General features: G+C 45.1%; 1 protein-coding gene across 1 annotated transcript in view; it reads right to left on the bottom strand.

Annotated features, from left to right (window-relative positions):
- Positions 1 to 24,035, bottom strand: part of LOC149371895 (cell adhesion molecule Dscam1-like) — a 174,886-nt gene extending 150,851 nt beyond the window's left edge. Inside the window, exon 1 of the mRNA XM_089566211.1 lies at positions 19,100 to 24,035. Within this exon, the coding sequence (XP_089422337.1) occupies positions 19,100 to 19,343 (244 nt within the window). The 5' untranslated portion in view covers positions 19,344 to 24,035. The remainder of the gene's footprint in view (positions 1 to 19,099) is intronic.
- Positions 24,036 to 24,351: the final 316 nt, after the last annotated feature.

Raw genomic sequence — 24,351 nt, forward strand, 5'->3', positions numbered from 1 at the left:
GAGTGCACTGCCGTTGATGCGGAACAAAATCTATGCGACGGAACCGTTCGAGGCCATACATGCCTTTATTCGGACAAAGTCACGTTATCGATCGTTACAATGGCTAGCGGGTTAGAGAATTTATTGAGCCAATGAATACTGAACATTTGGGAAACCGGTATGTGAGCTTGGTATCACTCGCATTATTAAGAAAAGTGCTCGCGTTTTTATCTGGTTGGCAATCGGCAAAAAACTGAGCAGTTGCACTCTTGTGCCAGTCATCCAGATTGTTTGTTTTCATTTCGTTCTGGTCCTGCGCTTCCAGTGTGTATGTAGTGTGGCAACAGCTAGAAGTAAAATAGCAGGAGGTCAGCGCTCGTGTGATGTCTGTGTTGTTCCGTCCTTTTTTCGCTCTGTTTAGCAGTTATGATGAAATGTGACTCGCGAACTTTCGTACAAGCAGGTTACAAGAGGCCGTAAAGCGGTATGCATGTCCGAATATCCAACAGCATGCAAGAAGTCTACAGTTTTTATGTTCGGGTAGTGTATTCTGCACAGAAGTTCTGAAGACGCTGTTGCACGGCGAAGGGATGAATATATGGCCCTGAGACTTCTTAATGGTTGCAGTTACTTCTTTAGAAGTATAGCACCCACGCCACCCACATTTCAGAACGGAATAAGTTTGAACAAGCTGGTTATCCATATTCAAGAACGAAACATAGTGCGAAACAATGACGATGCTAGAGACGAGGCATGAAGGACAAGCGTGCGAATTTTGGTTGGCTGTGGTACACCATGACTTCCAGCTTCCTGTTGTTGGCTTCGGAATGACTTTGTCCTGTGTCCTACATCTACAGTGACCGAGTGGACGTACCACGCCGTGGGGGAATAGGTAGGAATCATTCGCCTCCTACCAGGTTAACCCCCCTGTAGCTTACAGCACCTCAACTCAACTCAATGTTACCAGGCGCTCACTCGGTTTACTCTCCATTAGATTGCGACAATATTTATTGAATCAAAATACGGCACTATTTCTATATCTCATAAGTGCGTTCCAGAAGAGGTTGTTTAAAATTCCGCGAAGTATCTTCCACACGTTGCAACTAGACATTGACAGCTATTGCCCTGCAACGAGCGCAAAGCACTTGTTTCGCGCTCAACAGTATCATTCGTTTGACGAAACGATTCATTATATTACGATCATATGACGTCGTAAGACACCAATTCTCTCAGTCGTATTGTTTAATCTTATCAGTGTCGTTTTCTTCTGGAAGCCCGCTGTATCGAAGGTTAGAACTCAATGCAGCAATCGGAACCAGTTTCCTAACCTTCAAACAAGTGATGGGACCAGCCATGAATCAGTCGGAACCGGGCTGCCAGGTACGGCAGCCAGACATGGCAATTGGGACAGCCGTGGTTGGATAGCCGATGGCAACACCAGCCATAGGAATCAGTTTCCAAACGCTAGAACCATCAGACGCAATCGTTTCAGAAAAAGTGAGAGTGCGGCCTTGGAACTCTGGCGCCATTTTTTTCCACTTTGTACAGGGGGCTATTTCCTCTGGACCTCATTTGTTCCAGGAACATTTTTTTCCAGAAACACTTCTTCCGGTGATATATTTCCTGGGCCAGGACGTTAACCATGCACTTAACCCAGGAAAAAAGCCCAGGCGCGAGGTCTCTACAGCATGGGCTGTGCGAAGGATGAGTTTACCTGTGATAAATGGGCGAAAAGAAAATTACTTTAAGCCCGTCAAGCGCATTGCTCGCCGGATATGTTTAGCGTAAAGGAGGCATAGATGCGCCATTTGTTACTATCTGTGCCAGGCAAACAGATCTAAAATGAATCAAAATCCCCAGCCCAGCTCTCCAGCCACTGAATTTCATGAACATTTGCTATCGACTCTTCATTACACGCTCTACCAGCCTCTATATATACTGCTGAGTCGAAAGCAAAAAACTATACGAGCAAGTTTTAGTCCCATATTTTTCTGTGCCCAATTCCTGGCCCGCGTAAATTTGGGAGGAACGTTAACCAACTAGTGTAAAACTCCCCTAGCGGTCTTTGCGAAACAGGGATATTCACCCGGAAACGAGCACCGAAAATAAAAACTTCAACTTGCTTTCAGGAAGGATCCGGAACTGCCACCGAGAATATGTGCGACCTACTTTGGAGCGCCAGCGCAAACAGGACGGAATAAATAATAGGGCCAGACAAAGAGATAACCCAGCCAGACTAGCTGGGCCGCAAGCATGACATGAACACGCGCGTTTTGTGTTCCTACCGGCTCGCAACCTCTTATCAGCGCACTGACGTGCCCTGTTAAGCCTTTCACGCCCCTCTCCACCACGTTCATTGTCCGCCATCACTCTCGTCTTCCTTTATACTCTCCGTTCCTCATACAATCTTTCCTTCTCATCCTCTCTTTTGGTCCCACTACTTAGTTCATCACGTCCTGCATGTCAAGCGAAACTGCTGCAAACAACTGTTATTTAGCATGTACCTCTCCCACCAGCGCCTCCTTTCATTTATGCATCAAGAAGTAAGTGCTCCGTGACAGAGAACCATGGCAGAGGTAGTATTGGCCGACAGAGAGCGAGAGAGAAGAAAGGCTGAGCGGAGGAGAGTACATCCATATGAAGCCATGTGCGAGAAACCCTTTGCAGTCCATTGCGCACGTTTCGTTCTCATTCCTCGAAAGCGGTTTCATTTTCGCTGTCGCGACCCCGCCAGTCGAGTTAATTTTTCAGGGGTGGCTTAAAACTCGAAAGCGCCATGCTACAAGTTGAGGTTGAGCGCGCAGGGGTTCCAGACAAATCTGCCGCTATCGGTCTCAATACGCGTTGCACTTGAGAGCGCCGCTCTTGCTTACTACGGGAGAGACCAATAATTAAAAAAAAAAACTGAAATGAGGCTTCGCTGAGGCAGTTGCTGAAAAGGTATAATGGATTTTTTTCTGCGTGTGTCTCTCAATCCGGTACTGAGGGGGAAGTGATCGGTTCGCAATGTACAGGTCGGGCAACTTCCCGCGACAAAAATGTGAAGTTCTGCTCGGATTACAGGGCTGCACTGTGCGAAAACAAAATAAAAAGAAAAGAAAATGAAAGCGTCAGCTGGAAAGGAGAACTAGAAAGACAAAATTTGTGTTATTGATTCCAGGCTGCATTGGAAGCCTGGCACTGCCGTGAGTCTGGTGCTGGCACTGCTTGCTCTCTCGATTCTTTGGCCTGCGTTTGACGTGTGTCCTGAGTGGCGTTGTTTCGGGCGCTTCAGACTCATGATTCATAAGGCCAAGTTCGGGTTCGGCTCCACTTTCGCTCAAATTTTTTTCTTTTTTTATTTTCGAAGGAACAACAATAAAGTAAACAGTATTGGAGGCGAAGGCTGAAATATTGCGGAGTCTGCACCGAGAACAACTGGCTTGACAGGAGGACAGAATGATGAATCGAGACAGGAAATAAAAACGTTGGAGTAAACAACTGCACGCAGGACGAAAGATGTAATTTAGCAAACAAACAAATAAAAACTTTATAGGAGCTGCAAGAGAGAACGGCAGAATTAACTGGTTTACGGCGCGAACGAGAAAAAAGAAAACAAGCAGGAGGAAGCAACTGAATGGCCCGCTAGTGTTTGGCAACTGTCGGAAATATTGCCGTTTCCTTTCGTTTCCGACAAGGTAGACAAGAAGTGAATCGTCGGCCGCCTTTAGATAAAAAAAAAAATAAACAGCAGGAAAGGACGATACAGTTTCTATCCAAAGGCAGGTTGAAAATCAATATATTGGCGCCTGACGGCTTCTTCGCGTTCTTCCAAAGAGTGCGTTTCTGAGAATATTTTTTCTGATTCTTCAAATGTGCAGATTTAAGCTTTACGTTGTGTAAGCTTCGATGAAAGATTTGGTCATGATATTAAAGCTTCGCAGCATATCTTTCGATATAATTTGTCGAGGCTGAATTGTGAAAATATTCGAGGGAAACATTTTAAACACGAAGTGTAGGCTTGTAACAAAGCTTTAGACATAACAGTTTTCATTTTCGCACTTAAAGCAATGTTTATGTCAAAAACAGCAGTTATGAAGTATGCAAAGGCTCAACTTTTGAGGCTGTATGTGCTGGAAGCTATCAAATGGACCACAATGTTGGTCTGGATGTGTTAACATATTCATCACAGCTGTTTAAGCTCTCTGCAAAGCGGTCTCTCAAAAAGCAAAACACGAGAATACCTCATTGGTTAGACGCCACAGGTCAGTGCAGCTTACTACTTGCTTCATTCAAACAGAACCTACTGAGGTGTCACGAGCCGGATGGATAGAGTTGCCCTAAATGAAATGAGGTTGATTGCCATCGCATTGGAGCCAATAAACCCAAATAAACCGTTTTGGAAGTGCGAAGTAAGAGAGATCAAACCAAACCAGGTTTTTGCTGTGTCGATGGGGCCGTATTCACTTAGTAATACTTCGCTCTTTGCCCTATTTAACAGCCTCATGCCTCATTTTCCTTTCTTCAATGAGGTTTCATTGGACCTGATGCCAGCCTTTGTTTTGCTCAAGTGGAGGCTCTTCTTGTATTGCTTAGTTCTGTGTATGCTCTACCGGCAACGTGCGTATGTTTGCTTCATTTGCGCGAGAACGTACAGTTAATTTTATTTGTCAGCCAATTATTTCTGCTGATTGACTCACTACAATAACATATTTCGCCTGTAGGTTCCTCCGCTAACTGACTATCTTAGCGTGCCTTTTTTTAGTTCAAAATGACGCTTAGGAGTATGTACAAGAGTGCTTCCGGAGTTCGGCTTTCCGATATATTAGGCGCCGACAAACTGCGCTTCAATTTGTGACTTTCGCCTCAAATAAACTACCTCCAAATGGCAGATTCATTGAGGGCACCATTGCATTCAATCTAAGTGCGTCGAGAGAACAATGTGCCTAGATGCTGCTAAGCAGATGAAGTGAAGGCAAATTTACGGCTTAGCTTCATTTACATAAGGAACGACGTATTCAGAGCAATGTTTTTAAGCAAATGTAGCATTTTGGCTCTGCTATTTATTAATTCCGGGGATTAAGATCCGGCTTGTATAATGATTGCCGCATGCGTATTCGACGGATGAAAAGAAACCCTTGGGCTCAGTGTTGGCAGAATGTCACCTCGTTATATTGTACAACTGATTTTACCGTGCTCCACATGAACTGCTATATTATATTTCCGACCAGCAGGTGGTGGTCAAGAGCAAAGCTGAAAGTAAAGATCAAGTTGGAAAAAACTTTGTTTACTCTGTAGCGGAAGGAAGTTCGCCCAACGGGCTCGCTTACCTATCATTTCTTGAACGAAAGAGGAACCTAAAACACTCGTCTCCTCGAATGCCTCGTGCTTGATTTCTTTATGTGCATTCCTTTCACGAACATTACTTTCCAATGACACTTTTAGGCAACATCACAACGGCAGGTGATCGAAGAGGTTGTAGATGCGAATCGTGCAGTGAAGAACGCGTTTGAGGCTGAGCAAAATGATGCCTTAGAAAAGTAGTTGTTGTTAACTAAGGCTGTGTTATAATCAGGAAAAAATAAATGACATGCAGGTACAGGTTCCTTTTTTGAAAGATATAAGCCAGACACTGATTTCAAAGGGTGCTTATATTATGCAGAAACGAGAGTGTGGAAAAATATTTTATGATGATGATGATGATGGTGGTGGTGGTAGTGGTAATGATGATTTTACAAGAACAAGGGCAGTTTTGACCAAAAAGATCAGTGGATATGATTTTCGTGTGGACGAAGTGGATTCGAATGCAGATTTTTTTTCATCTCAAACGACCTGAACACTAGGTCACAGGAAAGCTGGTGTGCTCATCGCAGGCAACACCTGTGAGAAAGTTGCTTAGAACATGGACACCCGACGGAATGTCACCTGTCCAGGCAGCGAATTACTTCATTCAGGAATCACGTGCCTTTTGACTTTTTACTACCATTATGACGGCTTTCAGCTACCTTTTAAAAGAAGTATGACCGTGTATAATGGGACCACAGGATGTGACTTCGACTACTTGCGGTGTACTGCGCCACTCACGCTGCAACGTTTGCTGGAAGTGAAGATATCAATTAGCTGGTATGCGTCGAGGCGGCGAAGCGAGTTTTGTCAAGTCGCTCAGCAAGCACTAACTGCTGTGGCTTTCAGTTAGCACAAGGCATGTGGGCTGAGAGCTTACAGCGCGCTCCGACAATGCACCATCAGGTCGAGCTTAAACGCGAACATGCGTATGCAGTACATTTCTACGTTGCATCCAAACAATCCTTATCAACCGGTTTAGGAATACATATTTTTCGTTGGCGTCATCGGTCACGTGAACCACACAGGTTGTATACAAAATTTTAAAGTAGAAAGGTCAACTATCTCTGTTCATAGGCGCTTTTCGTGTTTCATTCGGGTCTGACGCGCAATCAACAATATTCTCAGACCGACACCTGAAATTTATCGAAACTCCGCAGGTACGAAGCCGTAAGTCGCCGATTCCAGGCACACAGCATGACACGTGACACGCGTACAGATGCGTGCACACGCACTAACCCCAAGGACAACGCGACTATTTTTAATCTAAAAAATTGAAGTCTTGGAGACAATTCGTTCAATCTGTTTTCATTTTTATGTATGCTGGTCACTAGTGAAAAACATTGAGGAATTTGTAATTTATCGTATTGTGGTTGAATGTTGAGTCTCTTTATAGCTTTCAATTTTTTGTGATTGTGTGTGAAAAAGCTATGATTTTCCAGTGTCATGACTTCTTAGCGGTCAAACAGATGCTTCCGCAGTAAACTAGAGAAAATAATGGAGGAAGCTGAATAGAGGGAAGTTATCCAGGAAGGGGTTCCTGTTTCTATCCTGCGCTTGGGGAAGGAAATCGCGGGCGTGGGAGGAAGAGAGTGGGATTGGTTAGTAGATCAAGGAGGTAAGACAAGGAATTCTGCACTTAATGATCAGAATGTGCTGCCCAAGAAAGGCGGAATCACCATCATGCGTTCACGGTTTTGGTGAGGGTGTAAAATTCGCTCATCTGTCCATTAACCAGGTTTGCAGGTATGATGGTTCTATCAGAGCTTAATTCTACAAATGGGGAACTCAAAACTTCGAAGACAAGCTTTCACCGGCGGTTTCGGCAGGGAACAGCGGCTAGATGTTATTAGTGGCTGTATCAGTGGGGCAGTCTGGATTCATAGCCGAAGACAAGTTGGACGTTGCCGAGAGTCAATCTGGCAAGTGCGCACAATAGTTGTTTTCTCACAGCGATATTAGAATCCTCGAGTTTTTGTCGAGATACTGAACGCAGAATAAACTATTTGTTGGGGCTTAGTGGTCGACTACGATCAACCTACGATAAATCTGATGCGCTGATTAAGCGTTCATCTGAGGATAGCACACTTGGAATAAATTGTATTTAGGCCTGTGTATAACCTACGAGCGACTACAAATGATTTGGTAAGTAAGAGTTACCTGCTTCTGTGGTGCACTGTACAGTCACCATTCTCCTTGAAAGGTGAAGCAGTTAAGCTCACTATGTGCATACGGTATATGTAACCAACTTTTTTGAAAACTGTAACACAATAAAGCAATATCGCACTGTTGAACAACTCGCGAACGGAGAAGTTGGGATTCCTCACAGACGCAAAACAGAATAAAGTGATTGTTTTGATGGTCACGTGATATTCTTCAACTGAGAATCTTTCAGTCGAACACTTGACGCTCAGCTTCTAAAGTAAGTTTTTTTTTAGGTTATGAAGGAAAAACGTTGATGTAATGCCATCTACGCCTCGGTCATTTCTGCATTCTCTGGATAGCACACAATGAAATATGGCTAAAAGTGTCCAGAACATACAGAAGGGAAGCTTTTGACAAAAAAGCTTTTGAGAAAAAATTCTTTGGAAAAAATAATCTTCAATTCACCCCTTCCTCTCTGGGCAGCATAAAGCCCTAGATCTAATCTTTTGATTCTCTTTCCAGCATCAGCGTTTTAAGTATGATTATATTTTTTTCTTTCCATCCTTTCTGCACTCTGCCTAGAAAATGTATTCTAGTCATGTCAGCAAAAAAATTCATTATTATGGCATTAAATTTATCGCGAGTATGTATTCACTGTACTCAACGTCTCAAACAATGCGGCACAGTATTTCACTCTTGGCAGCGTTTATTCTTTGAAAAAAGAATAAAACACAAATTGAATAGCAGCCGTTCACTAGGTGAGAGAGGATGAGCGAAGGACGGAAGGCTTTCATAAAAGGCAACAACTGCTCCTTTTAAAATGAGGACGGTCCTTAGTGGGGTTGGTGAATACCATGTCAGTGAGAATAATAAAAAAATGGAAAAAAGGGCTCGAAGCAAGCCACAAACCACTGATACCTTAAAAAGTGTAAAAAAAAAAAGCGATGTGATGAAAATAAGAATAAAAGCCCCACCGCGGTGTAAAGCGGGAGTAAAAGAATAATCGGCAGACGACAGGAAGAAGATGGTGACGGCATTGCATAAGTTCTGACAAATTGCCCCCATTCCAAAGTCGCCCGCCCTTCTATTCAGCGAAGTTGGCGCGCGCGCTCAAGGCATTTATCAGGCTTAGGACGTAATTCGTTTACGTGCCCAGCCCACAATGCCTGCTGGAACTCCTTTGGTCCCGGCATGCAGCCTCCTTCATCGCTGTCGCTCCTCTTTGCTTGTCTCCCCGCTCGCCGGCTCGGCCGTCACTGCTCGTTCGCAGTTCCCCACGACACCGTCGCCATTCGTCCCGCACATTCAGAAACTCTCGAATCTTATAATGCGCAGAAAAACTGAGGGTAGAAGAGACAGCTTGGAAAGAGCCGGACAATGCCCTTTTTTGTGTTCTTTCGGGTTCTTTGTTCTCAAGGTTAGCACATTTAACAGAAACTAGCATGGGGAGAGAACTCTTCTTGTAGGATCAAATTAGAAATATGCGACAATATCTTTAGTGCTTAGTGTCACGAAAAGGATAGTACACGAGCATGAAAGGGAGTTGCTCGCTTTGTCACAAAACTTTAACAATGTTTCTTTCTTGTGAGAATTTCAGGCCTATAAGGATAAGTGTCGCTCATAGCAGGATAAGGATAAGTGTCGCTCATAGCAGTTACAAATATGCCGCAGGTTATTCAGCCTTAACAAAAAGAACCTCTCAACTCGACAGCCAGCAGGTTAAACGCCATTCAGAACAGAGCTGCACGATTGATGTCAAGAAACTGTAACTACCATTCCAGCACCACTCAGATCAAAGGCGGCCTTCCAATACAGTCTTTAGACATGCCGTGACAATGCTCTCTTAGCACTATTCCACAAGCATGTTCACCTCGATAGGTAATATCCGGTTCTCCTTGATGTTCCGTCTCGCACGTCTAAAAGATTGCACAATACCTCAGCTTCAGAAGGATATACGGCAACATAATAGCTTAATAGCTTTCTATTCGTCAGCACTTCCTCGAGCAATCGGATAATAGAATAATTTACCAGATAACATCGCTTCTCTGTCTCATCCTGATAGGTTCCATCATCAAATCACCACACATTTCAGTGAGCCCATCACTTAGCATACCTTCAGTCATATCTTTTTATATCGTTTTTGTTATGTTGCCGCCGTTAATCGTCATTTTGATGGAATACTTACAATTGTGTTTTACTTTTATGCTTTGTATGTTTTTTCATATCTGTTTGGCGTAATTTGCTCCGCATATCGTATATTGTACTCTATCATGTATTGTTTGATTACGTAATGATAACATGAACGACGGGTGTTTCATCCTATTTTATTGTTGTGCTTTACTTTTCAATGCGTATCTGTTTTTCTTATTTCCCTATTGTTACGTTTATTCCATTCTTTTCTCATTCGTTTGCGTAATCTTGCTATGTACTACTTTCTTCTTTTCATATCGTTCGGCTCATTCTGTTAGAATGTGTTCAAAATGTGGAGGCCCCCTTACACAATGCCCAACGGGCCTGTAAGATATTTCAAATAAATAAGGAATGGGCACGCCATGTAATGTTCGCCCTTCTCTGCAAATTCTCCGCAACTGAACTCACCTCTACAGATGAAAAAATATTCTTCCAGCAACGCGCCGCGGTACGGGAGCACAATTGTCGTTTCCTCTGCATTATTATTACATTGGGCTTTAAACATTTTTGATAAAATCTACATACAGAGTCCATGCGATGACACAGACTATGTTTTGTGACGTACTTTTAGGACGATTTCCATTTCATCGGGTCGTTAAACTCGTTTCCAAACAAAATGTAAGGTAACGGTGTTCTTTTATTTTATACTCGGCGACTGAAGATAACTTACGTCGCAGGCTTAAAGTTTTTGATTCTGAATTGTTTTAGGTAAGTTGATTATCTACAGAGAAGAGTAAAGCGCATCCTGAGATTAAACCATAATAAGCTATAGGTGCAGCACTATGTGAGTAATTCGCCAACTTACCCGGCACGAAATAAAGCTCGTGAATGCTCGCAGGGCTCATTACATTTTGGTTGACCCGCAGCAGAGATTACAAATAAATATATTTAGGGTGGAGACAGCTAAGGAACCGACGTCTACTCGGTTTAAGGAGGAGATGATTATATCAAGCTTTCGCTTTAAGTATAATTGAAGAGGAAAGATCTTCACCTGAACTGTCTACTACCTTCTTTCTATGTCTATGTTTAGTCTACAATGCTTATAAATTCACGACACTTTTCTTTTCCTCATTTTACTCCTTCTTGGGGGAGGCTACAAAAGGGGAAATGAGATAATGCAAGCTCGAGTTTTTCTCACAGATGAGTTGCCTGAATCCGTTATATTAAGCTCCATCGGTCTTAAGTTGCCGTTTATGCATACTTCAGCCACACTCATATAAAAATCCGGTTTTTCAGTTCTGGTGCGTTTAAGCTATCTAAAGGGTTATTTTTTATTGAGAAAAATATCGAAGTCACTTGTACTTCCGCGCATTACAGATTTGCGTGCTTTTTCGTTGCATTTTACTTCATTTTTTCTCAGACGCAAGGTATGTTGAGCCGGCGTCAACATAGCTGATACCTAGTATTTATATTTGAAAAAGTTAGCGTGCACCTAATATACTTATTGATACTTGCGTTATGAGTTGCGCAGAGAATTTTAGCCTCGTGTTCGCTGCCTTGATACGCCCCATGCTAGCTGGTGCGTAAAGACCGGATATCCCTCCCGCTAATTAACTGTGGCTCGTCTACCGCCGAGGCCGGTTAGCCTAGTTTTGATGCACTCTGTTAAACTGTAGACGATGCACAGGGGGAGAGGAATGCTAAGCAGAAAAAAATGTATATACTATATCCGGCAGAAATTTGGTACTCCTATTATTGAACGCTCAACGGTTGAGACGTTACTGCACACGACGTGCTGCCGAAAATCGTAAAACATGCATTTTGGTCGTTTTTTCAGTTGTGACGCATCATTTTTCCTTAACGAATAAGAGAAAACTAGTCTGAAGCAATAAAATGCCTTGTGGCTGGAGCCTTAGCATCGATGGCAGCTCGCTTGAATAATTTGGCGCCTCCTGCTACAAAAGCAGGATTGATATGTACTGCTTTGTGGCACATTTAAAAAATGCGGCACATGTACTGGCACTGGTTCTACTCCCATTGCAAACCTAATGTGTTCGCCATAACTGAACCACCCATGAGATTAATACTCTCGTCCCCACGGCTAGCGCAGAAGAGCATGCAACTTGGTAGAAACAAGTTTCTATCCAGTAGCAATAAACATATGCATGACTATCAGCCAGTAGCTCAGGTATGTCCTCTATATTTTTGCTACTATTCGCGGCAATGTTATGGGCGCAAAACTATTGATAAGATGCCGACACCTAAGTGTAAAGCAGGTAGTTAGACTACTAAATCAAGAAAAGCGCCATTTTATAGGATAATTGATCTGATATTTAGTTAGTAGTGACGAGCTCAACGTCGGCTCCAAAACTGACATTGCCACACTTGAGGCACTGGTCACTTACTGCCATTTCGTGTGCACGAGCAACATGAGCATTGCCGCCAAGCTCGCCTATATTGCTGGGCCCAAACACCCCAGAATGAAAGGAGAGAGACCCTAAACGGCTTCTACGATGTGCATTTTTTTTTCTTCAGGCTCTGGAATCATGGCGCGCTCAGAACAGTGAAGATTCACGCTTTATCGACGTTCCTCGTTCTTTAACGCAGCGCCCATCTCCCACAGCTGCTAACGTCTCATCAGCACTGCCTGCATATGGAACAATGCCGCAAAGAACCACGTGCCGCCATTAGGCCCACCGTTTGCCTTCTGGTCTCGTCGTTGGACACGTCTTCTACCTCCAGTTCTTTTTTTTTTCCTTCTCTTTCTAGCTGACCTGCAAGGGCTCATATCACCCATCGGGGCGTAATGACTGCTCCATTCAAAATTAATAAGGGCGGAGATTCAGTAGATCATTACCCCTTACCGTCGTTTGCATATATCTCTCTCTTGTGCCTGTGCCACTCTACGTCGTCACTTTTACTGTATTCTTTGCGGCCGAGTAATTGGTATCATTTCTTTTGTGGTGCGCCGGGGTGGAGCTCGTTGAATCATCAATTTGTCAGGTAGTCTGCGCCAGTTTGGCACCAGCTATGGCAAAGTCGGCGTCATTAAATTTGCATGGAATTCGCGTCAGGCCGGCGTCAGGTTCGGAAACAAAAGAACGTCGCTGTCGTTACATTGTCCCGTAACTTACCCCCTCTTCCGACTCTCGAAAAGGCAAGGGTTAGCACCAGCTTTTATTAAACATCTGTGCCATCCAACTTCTAGCACTAAAATTTCGTTCTGGTTGTTTTTTAATAAGCTAAAGTCAAAACACAGCATGTTCTTAAGCGAAACTTATTGTGCTGTGCTTCCTGCCAAGGTCATTTTAATGGGACACTGAGTCCAAACTTCATCATATTTCCGTTAGAAGAAAAAATCTCCTGTATAGCTATTCCTTGCCGTGTTTTCGCTTGTTTGGCGACAAAATCCGCATTTATTCCGGAGAAAGTGAATTTTTGCACCTTATATCTGTTTTTTTCCCCCATCACTAGATCTGAACTCGTAACGTGGGAATACAAAAGATATTACGACTACCATTTTAAAAGAAATGTCGATGTAGCCAGACATCAGGGATCCGGAGTGACGAACAAATTTAGTGTGACTTTGCCGCACTTAACATGTAAAGGGGGCAGGTGACCGAAATACCTGCATTTCAAAAGTGTAACGCATTTGGCTTCTTCATGAAAAATCGTGCCCAAAACAGCGCAGAGAACGGGACGCAAGTGTCCCGACATCTGTGTGTCTTGTCCTTCGCGTTGTTTTAAGTATGAACTTATATTTCATTTCCTCATTTTTAAGTGAAACTCATCTGACATTAGAAGGTGGCAGTGTGTTAGTCCTGGCCAAGATTATTTTGTACTCAGCGTGCCTTTAAAAAGGAAGCATAAAAACTTTTGACTGTCGTATGTAGAGCAAAGGCTCTGAATGTCAGAGTGATTAGCTGCTCAAAGAAATTTGGACGTTTCACTATTCCTTTTGCAGGCTTCAGAATAGAATAACTGCCAGTTGTTAAAGAAATTTTACAAATTCTTTTGGAGTATAATTACCTCACCCTTGTTGAGAGACAAGGAATAAACAACATTGTTCTTCTTACGAAACACCTCGTATGACAGAAAAAAATTCAGTGAAAACACTTTTTAACATTCATATTGGCGTGAAAATGAAAAGTACGCAAGCCAATATCTGAGTCTCTTTCATTTCAAATTGTGGCGCCTAAATATTAATTTATTTTTCAACCAGAACACGGTTACGGTGAAAATGAAGGGACCTCTTTGATACCGATATTAAAAGAGTTTAAAGAGGTAATATACTATGTTACCTTGTGGCCTAATTTGCGTCTCGGATTCTCTGGCACAGATTATACATAACAAAAATATAAATAAAAACATTTCTGAAGCAGAAAGATACACGCTAGCTGTTTTTCTCGGCAGAAAAAAAAAAGAAACGTCTCATGAGCCCAATTCTTAACTTTTTCCTGCTAAAACTTCCGTCCGGCACGCCACAGGCTTCATCTGTTAAGAGCACGTTTACTAATGAGGCAAATCCCACCCAGAAAGAGAAGCAAATGTAAGCTTATCATGCATTCGCAAAGATTGCGTCAGAGTGAACGCAGCGCGCACTTCAATCCTTCGAAAAATTTTTGGTGCCTCGGTGTTTCGTGAGCGACCGACCAAGAGCAAAACAGTTACTTCAAAACGCCGGAATACGAGCTGCGTGCGCTGATGGCATCTGCGGAAAATGTTTGTCTTTTTAGAAAAATTTCATGCCTGGTGAATATTTTCGTGCCTGTATTTTTCTGGTTTTCTTGGATTGAAATGTGATTGGTGCTTTTGCAGGCAATTGAAAAATAGCATATAATTGGGAAAATGGTTGTCTTGCAGCAAGTGTGAACTTAGGCTTAAATAACTGGCGCAATATATGCATTCCGCCTCTTTCCGTGCCCTGAAAAAAAAAAAAGCGCATTTCTGAAAGAACATTGTTTTTTCATTGTTTAATAAAATTTTCTTTACTAGTGATTACTTTATTTTAACCAAAATTTATTGCCTTCGAAAGCTTGAAATCTTCTAGAGATTCATTATAAATATCGTAACGCCTTCGAGGTATACGTATAAACCTCTGGAAGTCCAATTGCTTACGATACAACTGCTGTTTTAAGTGGTTAAATAATTACCGACGCTTGCCACTATTGGGAAAGTCGCGAACTCAGCGACAGCTGAGCTATGGCTGCTGGCCAATGAAAAACAATTTTTATGTCACCGCTTAAACACAGTTGCTTGTGCAACATTTAACAGTGCCACCTAAGGGCTAAGCATTGCCGACAGTGTCGTTAACTGATAAGCGGATGCAGCATAAATCACAGGTCAAGGGGAGGAAGAAAGTGGACGCACCATCTACGGTTGAGCACCCTTGCAGTCCCATTCCGTGTCAGGTTCCCAAAAACCTGATGGGGCTTAAGCAATGCTCCAGATAAATCGTACTTACAGCTCCACTTCGTGCTACGTAGACTGAAAGTTTGGGCGAAGGACCCGGTACTCGTTCGCCGGTGCTAAACAATTTGGGAAACGGCTCCTGCTGTAATAATGCGCCCGTCGCAACAACCGCATCCAGCAAAGCAGCCCTGCTATACAGAACTGCTAGATAACGTCGTGCAAAAAAAAATTGCGCACGAAGTAGAAATTGATGAAGGCACATATTTGCGTAGAATTTCTACGCTATACCATTAATTCCATGCGCTGGATTTAACGAGCCCCTGCCCAAGATATTTCATGAAGTTAGTATACAGTGGCACAGTGCAAGCTGGTTTAAAGCGCAAAATCAAGAATTCGTAATGCCATCCGCGCTAAGCACGCCGAAAGTGAGAAGGAATACAAGTTGGCCCGGTTCCCAAATGCCCTAGGAAGAGCTCCTTTTTCAAAAATAGCGCTATGAACTTTTTCTTTTTGGTGTGGGTCTCTGGTGTTTAACGAGAATGTGTGTCTATGCTTTTATAAAATTCCTTGCTGCATTTTAGGCTTGGGGCGGAAAATTATATTCGACCACCGTGCGGCTTACGGATCCTTCGCTAATTGCTCCTCAATTCTTAACCACTAAACCTAGCTTGTGGCAGTTCGTACGTCTTGGCATAGTGGATCGGGACGTTTCTTCCATCGGATTTCCTTACCCTTTGACGTATAAAACACTTCACGCTCGATTTAGCTAATATCGTGATTACACACTGCATTTTCGCATTGACATTGTAGAAAAGGCTCCACGATCCGAGGAAGGCACGAGGACGATTCTAGGCGTTGGTAACGTTGCATTTTGGCGGTAAAGAATTTGTTGCGCCTGTGTTGTGGGTGTGTGTTATCTCCCCTTTTGTCCGTCGTCCTGGTTTTGCGCTACTCTTATGTTATGGATCATTACCGACTTCCCCAAATTTCCACCATCTGATGAAAGAAATTAAACACCATTTCTCGTTACAACCCTTGTCATTATAGGAAATTAGATTCAGATCCCACTTCAGAGTTCTGCAAATTGATTCTGAACAAACTGGCAAACTTATTATCACGGGAACTAATCACGCAGTCCGACTACCACTTCTTAAATCCGCTAAACAAACAGGCGGGACGCTTTTACCTACTTCCCAAAATCCATAAGGTTTCCGCAGAAGACTTGTTTACCGCAGATATCCCCGGCAGACCTATCGTTTCAAACAATAACACGCCCACAGAGAACTTATCAATTTTCCTGAACAACTATCTTGCAGATATTCCTACCCACCTCCCTTCCTTTGTCGATGATACACCGCACTTTCTCCGCATAATAGAGTCTCTGAATCAGGCTTCCATTATCCCAGCAGATAGCATACTTGTCACACTTGACGTCGCCGCTTTGTACACAAATATTCCCATAAATGAAGGTATCGACGCACTCTCCAAAATTCTAACTCAAAGTCCTCACCCGCACGAAACTGAAGTGTACCTCACGCTACTTGAATTGGTACTAACACTCAACTACTTTGAATTCGATTCTTCTTACTACCTTCAAGTATTTGGAACAAGCATGGGCACTCCCTTCGCACCCACTTACGCGAACATTTTTATGGGGCTACTAGAATCTCAACTTCTCAATTCATTTCTAAAAAACCACTTATATACCTGCGTTACATAGACGACATTTTCATGATATGGGAGCATGGGGCTGAGACCCTAAAGACATTCGTCACACATTTCTATTCATGCCACTCTAGCATTAAATTCACCTTCAACTCCTCGAAAACGCAAGTCAATTTCCTTGACACCACTGTCCGTTTAGAAAATAGCAAGCTCAAAACCACATTTTACAGGAAGCCCACTGACCGACAACAATACTTAGATTTCACTAGCCATCATCCAAGACACTGCAAACAAGGTATATTCGTAGGACAGGCAACGAGACTGAGAAGAATATGTAGCGACGACGACGACTACCTGAAACACCTACACTCGCTAAAAAACACACTAATCACCAGAAACCATCCACAGACAACCCTCAATAATGCGTTCCAACGAGCAACCACTTTGAAACGAGATGTAGTTCTTAAAATACGAACAAAAGCTAACAGTCAACGACCTCCTGCACTTATAACGAAATACTCAAACGCGCTTCCCAACATAAACAATATCCTGCGGAAAGGCCACCCCATTTTAACTGGTAACGACCGTCTCAAGAAAATATTTCCCGACGCACCAAGGGTAACATACAGACGCAACACAAACCTGAAGGACATCCTGGTGCATGCTAGGCTCGGTAAGAAACCACCACCGACAGTAACTTCATGCTCTCGACCTAGATGCAAGACATGTAAACATTTACAAAGGGACACTACGGTTAAAAGTACGGCAAACGATTTCAGTTTCGATATAAAGACTAGTGTTGACTGCACATCGTCCAATATTATCTACATGCTCCAGTGCTCCTTCTGCCAGAAACAATATATCGGGGAAACCGGGCAAACAATGAGTGCCAGATTAAACGGGCACCGGGCTGACACAACACGGAATGAACAGAAGGCAGTGTCGACCCATTTTAATCAACGCCATCACAAATTCGACGAACTCAAATTGTTCATTCTTCAGTCAGGCTTCAAATCGACTAGGGACAGAAAATACAGAGAAGCATTCCTAATCCACAAATTTAAAACACTGCAACCAACAGGGATTAACATGTCTAGAGGAAACCTGGAATCTCTCAGGTACATTCCAGGGTTAGCATAATTTTAAATTAACAAATGACTTGCACGTGCTCAGACCATTTCCTAGAAGCTCGCATAAGTATATTATCTTTTCAGGAGGACACAGGGGCGGGATGGGGGGCGCGGGCGTGGAGGTAGACAGGGGCAAGGGCTTGTCCCTGTCTGCTTCTATGTCCGGTTTTTTGTTGCGCCCCTGTGTCCTCCTTCCCACGTCATATCTTCCACCACATTTCCGGCCTTCTCACCGTCTCCCTGTGACTCACCCCCCCCCCCCCCCCCCGTTTTCTTTTTTTTTTCTCCTAATCCCCTATTATCAGTTCTCGGAAACCATGACATTCCTGTTACCCCCTCCGCCCCACCTTTTTGGCTTTCTCTGAACTCGAGCCATTCCCCCCCCCCCCCTGCCTTGTCCTTCCTTGGAAATACCCCGCCTTCCAGTGCCAGCCTATGTTGTTTGCCTTCTTCTCATTTCCCTGTACCATGCTGACTAATCCTCTTATCTGAGTTTTTCAGGTCCTACAGCGCCTCCCCCCGTCGCAGCCCCTTCAAAGCCTTTGTTCATTACACACCCCCCGGATACAAGTTTTTCCACTATTGCAGCCTAACGAATCAAGGTTCACCTCCCTCCCCTTCCTGACACGCATCCCCTCTCACACCACTTTCCTTCCCCACCCCCGGGGCCTTCCTCCTCGGAGCGAAGGCCCTATTTAATCCCTGCCAATGATGAACGCTTTGGCCAGACGAAGACAAGTCCCCTTGTCGAAACGTTGGCTCCAGCAACCTGAGGTTTTCCCCTCCCTTGTTCATTTTTGTGATCGCAAAGGACCATCAACCACACCCTCTCTCTACCATGGACACAAGTTATCACAGGTGTTAGACAGAGCTATAAAGCATGAGTAACTTGCTGCTGGCCCTTGCCTTTTGTGACTTTGTTTCTCTTTGCGACGCCCTAGCACTAAGCAGTCAATAGTGCGAGTTGAGTCGGTTGTGATCATCGCGAAGGCGGTGCGGGTTCAGCACGTCGCCGTCAACGGACTCTCAGCACACTATCTGGAACGTGTTGACATAGTGTGATAGTGGTACAGTCACATCACTAACTGATCGCTTCAGCCAGTTCCGAGGGGCAAGGACAATGATCAAAATCTTTTCCCATCCCGTTCACTAAAAGAACTTGAGTCGCGAGGTATATTAAGGCTTCCATTTCAGCCAGTCAGGCACATTTAAATGTCTCCCTTTTCGTCGTGTCCTCAGTTTTCAAGACTTTCCAGTTTTCGAGGCCATGCATGACGCGAAAAGAAAAAAAAAACACCAAGAAGAGGAGCGCTCACCATAAATCACAATGGCGACAATCCGGCAGTCAAGTGTAGCGGGCCAGTGGGAAGGCTTTTGCCGGGAGGAAAGCGTCCTGGCGCACGGCGCTGGGAATCTTGCGGATCGCCTTCTATTCGTCTCATGCCGCCGCCCCGCGGCCGTCACACCCGCCGGTTCAGACGCTCCTTCGTCGGGCATCGCTTCACGCACAGCACTCCACTTTTTCACAGCACAGCACGCACGACAAAGCGGCTCCAACATGGCTACTCTTTCCACGAAGCCGCTCACCGAGACGCGGCAGTTGGGAAAGTCTTCGTGGCGATGATGAATTGGTTGGCTTCGAGTGATAAAGGTGGGATGTTATTCTAGGCTGTCATAGTTTCGCGCAGACGTTCTATACCCGCCGAATGAATTCAGGATAAGACTATCCTCTTATTCTTTTCCTGGGGCACACAACACTAGCGGCCGAAGAGCCTAAACTGGAAGTAAGGGTTTCGGAAATGCTATCAAAAAACGACGATTAACAGCAGTCAGTCGCAAAACTGCTTGGTGTTTTTTGTCGTTTGCGCAGGCTCTGTTTCACGTGAACCAAAGTGCGAGCGGTTCTATGCCAGCTCAACTAGGAAAAAGCAATCCCAAAAATATGGCGGGACACGAAATTCTGTACTGTGAAATTTGAAACAAAGAGTGCAGGGAAATCCGTTGCTTTGGACTGCGATTTCTGAATAAAAAAAAAACGAAATAAATAGAAGGTGTTCCGTGGGGAAGGCTTATCACTCGCACGCTTCTGCAGTTGTTCGATCCGTGTTGCGAGAACGCGAGCAGCGTCCCAGGGCAGCTTCGATCTAGCCGACTAAAACTCGGCCACCCTTTGTTTGCTTTCGCTCTTTTTCTTCCTATTCTTCGAGCGAGGCAAACAGGAGCAGAAAAACCTGCAATTTGTTCTGCGGGTGCCGTCGGCACAAAGGGTGCTGCGCTACGGCAAAAAAACTCCGGCTCGGGTCATCCATCGATAAGGCGCCACGGCGTTTTCTCCGCCACCGAGAGATTTCCCTATTTCATGGGCCGGGTCTCCGCGCGTCAAACTGGATGACATCAGTGCCGCTCCGCTGAACCGGAATCTCTTCTGCCCACTGCCTTTTCTTTGGTTCATGTTTTTCTTGGGCCTCCCTTTCTTTTCTTTTCTTTTTTCTGTTTGCCGTATTTATGCCTCTTTTTCCCGCCGCTTCCCAGTAGTCTCTTTTATAGCCGCTGTCCTTCTCTGCCCCGCTCACTTGCTAGCGAGGCAAGAAAACGTTTAGTCCCGCGGATCAAAAAGCCACATCTGGCTTGCCGTTGCTCGCATGTCACTCTCCTCCTTCGTTCTATTTGTGTATTTATTATTTTTTTCCGCTTGCTCGGCCGTTAGCACGATGCCCTCACTCTTGCGGCAACGTCACGGAGGCATCCGGGCCGTTGGAAAACGTCTCGTCTCATTCTTCCGAAACCAAAGACGTCTTCAGCTGTCCCGCGTGCTCCAAAGCCGTCTTTAAAAGAAGACGGAACATCAACACAAAAGTCTGCCAGTGGGAAAGAAAGCGGAATGAGACCTGCAACAGTTCGCTGGAGGGAAATCCAACGCTGCGCCTTTCTGGCGTGCGTTCCTTCTTTCCTTACTCCTTAGCCACGATGGATTGTGAATGGTCGAAGCGGAAGGCGGGTGCGGGAAGACGAGTTGGCTCTCAGGGAAGCGCTACCCGCAGAGAGAGAGAAAAAAAATGACCGCTTTGTCACGCGCGGTGCTATGCGGGCGATAATAGTGGACGGAAGGCGGGTTTTTGCAAACGGTCTTTGGCTTGTGCTCTTTCGCCTTGTTCCCTTTCGTCGTTTGCGCTCGAGTCAATTCAAGCTTTTGCACTTTCATCCTCGCCAAAGCGGTTTCATTCTCTGTGGTACTCTTTCTCGCGTGCTTTCTTTAGAAGCAGCAGAACGCTTCAAGCCCCAAAATCCAGTAAACTGCCCGGTTACGGAGAAAATGGCACTCAGGTCTTTCGCAGCCTTCTACGAGCCATATGAAATTAAAGCTGTAATTAAATGGCGCTCAAACATAAGTTGCGCTCTGAGAGAACACGTATATGGTCTACTCGTATGGCAGACGCCAGTGGAGGCAGAGGTCAGTAACTGTGCGTTTTCTGCCGTGACGCTTCACTGAATCTTCAGGCCCGTGTGAAAGATGAGAGTAAAAACCTACAGCAGTGAAATATAGGTATCAAATCAATAGTCTGTATCCAAGCCTTTCTTATTCAGACCTTACTTCGGTTGAAAATGAATATACTATAGAGTGAGCCTTATTTTCCATGCGAACTGAATTTGTCCGAAGTTTTGTTTTAACTGGTGACTCACGTTTATGCGGCACAGCGCGTCGCTAGCTATGAAAATGCCCTAAGCCACGATACTGCGATCACTTTACGAACAGTGTCACTTCTAGACGCAAAACATAGGCTGCAGAAGGAGACAATTCACGCTAACGTCTGCAGCTCTCAAACGCGGCGGTAGTTTCACCTTTCGCGTCGGATTTCTCGGGAGAATCGCACACTTGCCTAGAATAACGAAATACGAAGCAGCGAATAAGGTCAAGCAGACACCCTCGCATTCGAAGGGCCAGAAAAGCAGTACTGGATGCTGGACGTAGGATGGCGATGATTCGCTTTGTCGGCGAAAAATCGAAACAAATCTCAGTCCGGAAAGGGATCACTGCACTGACCGCATGTCTTGGGAAGTAAGAGCCCTAAAAGACAATGTCCGCACGGCTTACAGACGGTCCAATGCAATCACCAAGAGGAAGAAAACAAGCCAAATAAAAGCACGGTGACCACACACGTAGAAGCTTGTCTCGCTGCCTCCCTATCTGCTGAGGCGAGCTGGTAATGGTCACGACAGAGGAGGCGCACGTTTGGTCGTCGCTAAAAACGAATCCTCCCCAATCTGCTCCCGGAAGCCGGAGAGGCAGCGGCACAATGCCGACAACAACAAGAGAATGCTCCGCCAATGACAGCCGAGAACGGTCTATTCGGCAGAGAAATTTTCGCTCTAATCGCACCGATCGATTCCGCCCATCGGCTTCTTCTTCCGTACAGGCTGGCTAATTAGGAACGATCCTCGGCTTCTTTACCCAGCGCGGCTAGTTTCCTCTCGTCACTCTCTTGACACGGTTCTATCTCTCGCCAAAAAGATGTGATCACTAACGAAACTGATACGAAAGAAGAAAAAGAAAATATGCGAGTAGCAGAGAAGCCAATGCCCCTCTTCACGAAGCCCAAGTCGCTTGTCGTCCAGGCACGTGCGTTGAACGATGCTCCGTTGTCGTCAGCCCGGATGTCCGTGGTCGGCTTGCCCTCAGCGCTTATTGAGTTCCGGCGACCGCCGCTGCCGTGGATGCTGCTGCCAGCGTCATCAGCGCCTCATTTATTTCCGTCACCAATTACGCCACTTGCGCTGATTGCAACGTGCCTCGGTCTCTGCTAGTTCTCCTTCGCTTCTTACACTCACTCCCTCTCCCTGGCCTTGTTACGCCGCGAACGCCAGATGCGCTGATCGTTGAGGCAAAACCTATTTCTTGCGACAGCCCCACCACCTTTCCAGCTTTGCTTTTGCTCGAGCTCGTTTGTTGCTCTGCCTTCTCTCTGTAGAGGGCGTGTTCGCTGCAATGCAGCCGTTGTAGGCTGGTGTCCGGAGTGTGCTTTCGTGCTCAACTTGAATAACTCGAAGACACGTTCATTTAATGTACCACGCCGAGTTGTCCACACCGCGTCCGCAAGAAAGGATTGAATTGCGGCGAGTATACACGTAGAGCGCGACCAATCAAATTTTCGCCTGATGTTAACCACGGTGAATCGATTAGCAGCTCATTTTCTCTGCATAAAATAAGTGACATGGGGTCAATGTTTCAGACATTCTGATGAGGCGGATTTTGAGCTGCGGTCTGAAGAGGAACCATTCTTTAATCAAGGTGCTTCTCAAAAAGCGAGATGCGTGAAACAAAATTTAAAAACAAGCAGTTGCTATAGACGATGTTATATTTGGTTTTCGGTGTTTGGAAAGGGCATATTTCGTAATGCCGCGGGAAAATACGGATGCTGTTCTTGCGTTTCGTCTCTAAGAAAATAAATTACTTTTGAGTGGAATGAAACCAAGGCTTGAAAACAGATATCCCTGATTGTCCAAAGCTCCTTCACGTTAACTGTTGTAAGAAGTGACGGACTCCTCACCTTTGTAACTTCGCCTAAATTCTCTCTCAGGCCTCACAGAGAAAACTATGCTGCGAATAAATTTTGCCAAGAAAGAAGAGCTGACTGTATCGCTTCGAAAGGGTCAAGCTACTATTACCAACGTTGTTAAAAAAAAATCACTGCACACACACGCACAGAAATGCAAGCACACGACTGCTGTTTCAGTGGAAGCGACGATGAATGCTCAAGCCTGATGCACTGGTCGGAAGTAGTTTCAGATCACCGGCGCCAACACAACACCAGTGAGACACAAACACACATCCACAACACGCACTAGCACCAACAGAGGATAGAGAGTTTTAACGCCGCGCCAGCAGATCCAAGGAACACGACGATTTCTATTATTTTCCGAGGTTCCGAAGTTCACTCAGCAGCCGTTGAGAGTCCATGCGAAGAAAATTACTTGAAACTCGTATATCCTGCAAACATTTTTCCTTTAACCCCGCAGTGACTTAGAAGGAGGTTGCCGTCGAACCTGCGCTCTTCCGGCTACTTCCTGGCGACGGCTTCCCACGTGCTTGAAGGGAGGAAACAGTCCGTTAAAAGGTGAAAAAAAACGGGCCTCAGAAAAGAAACTTGACAGTGATTGCTCAACTAGGATTAAGGAATGCCCGCAAAGTGTTCCGCTTCACATCGGAAAATTGTGCGCATGCGGAGCGCGAACGTACTACACCCGACCGCAGCGCCGGCCCAGCGCCGACTGCGACCCAGACCCGAGAGCGACCCTAGCCATCCCCGCAAGTCGACGTCAGCGGTACACACGCCAGAGGAGTCCAAGAGCGAAAACCGCCGCCAGGGGAGCACGCGTGTGCTGGCTGTGCGAGGGGCAGACCTCACTCTCTTCCTCTCTATCTATCTGTCTCTCACTCTTTCCTTCTTTCTCTTCACGGCAAAAGCGGAGGGGAGCGATGTGTGTTTAAAACGGCCAAGCTCTCCTCCGCGGCCGTCACTCTGGCTCAGTCAGGGCTCCTCTACTGCTATGTACGCGTCAGGGGTTCCCT

Source organism: Amblyomma mixtum, chromosome 1, assembly GCF_055824585.1.
Source record: "Amblyomma mixtum isolate Tamu chromosome 1, ASM5582458v1, whole genome shotgun sequence".
Taxonomy (NCBI): Eukaryota; Metazoa; Arthropoda; class Arachnida; order Ixodida; family Ixodidae; genus Amblyomma; species Amblyomma mixtum.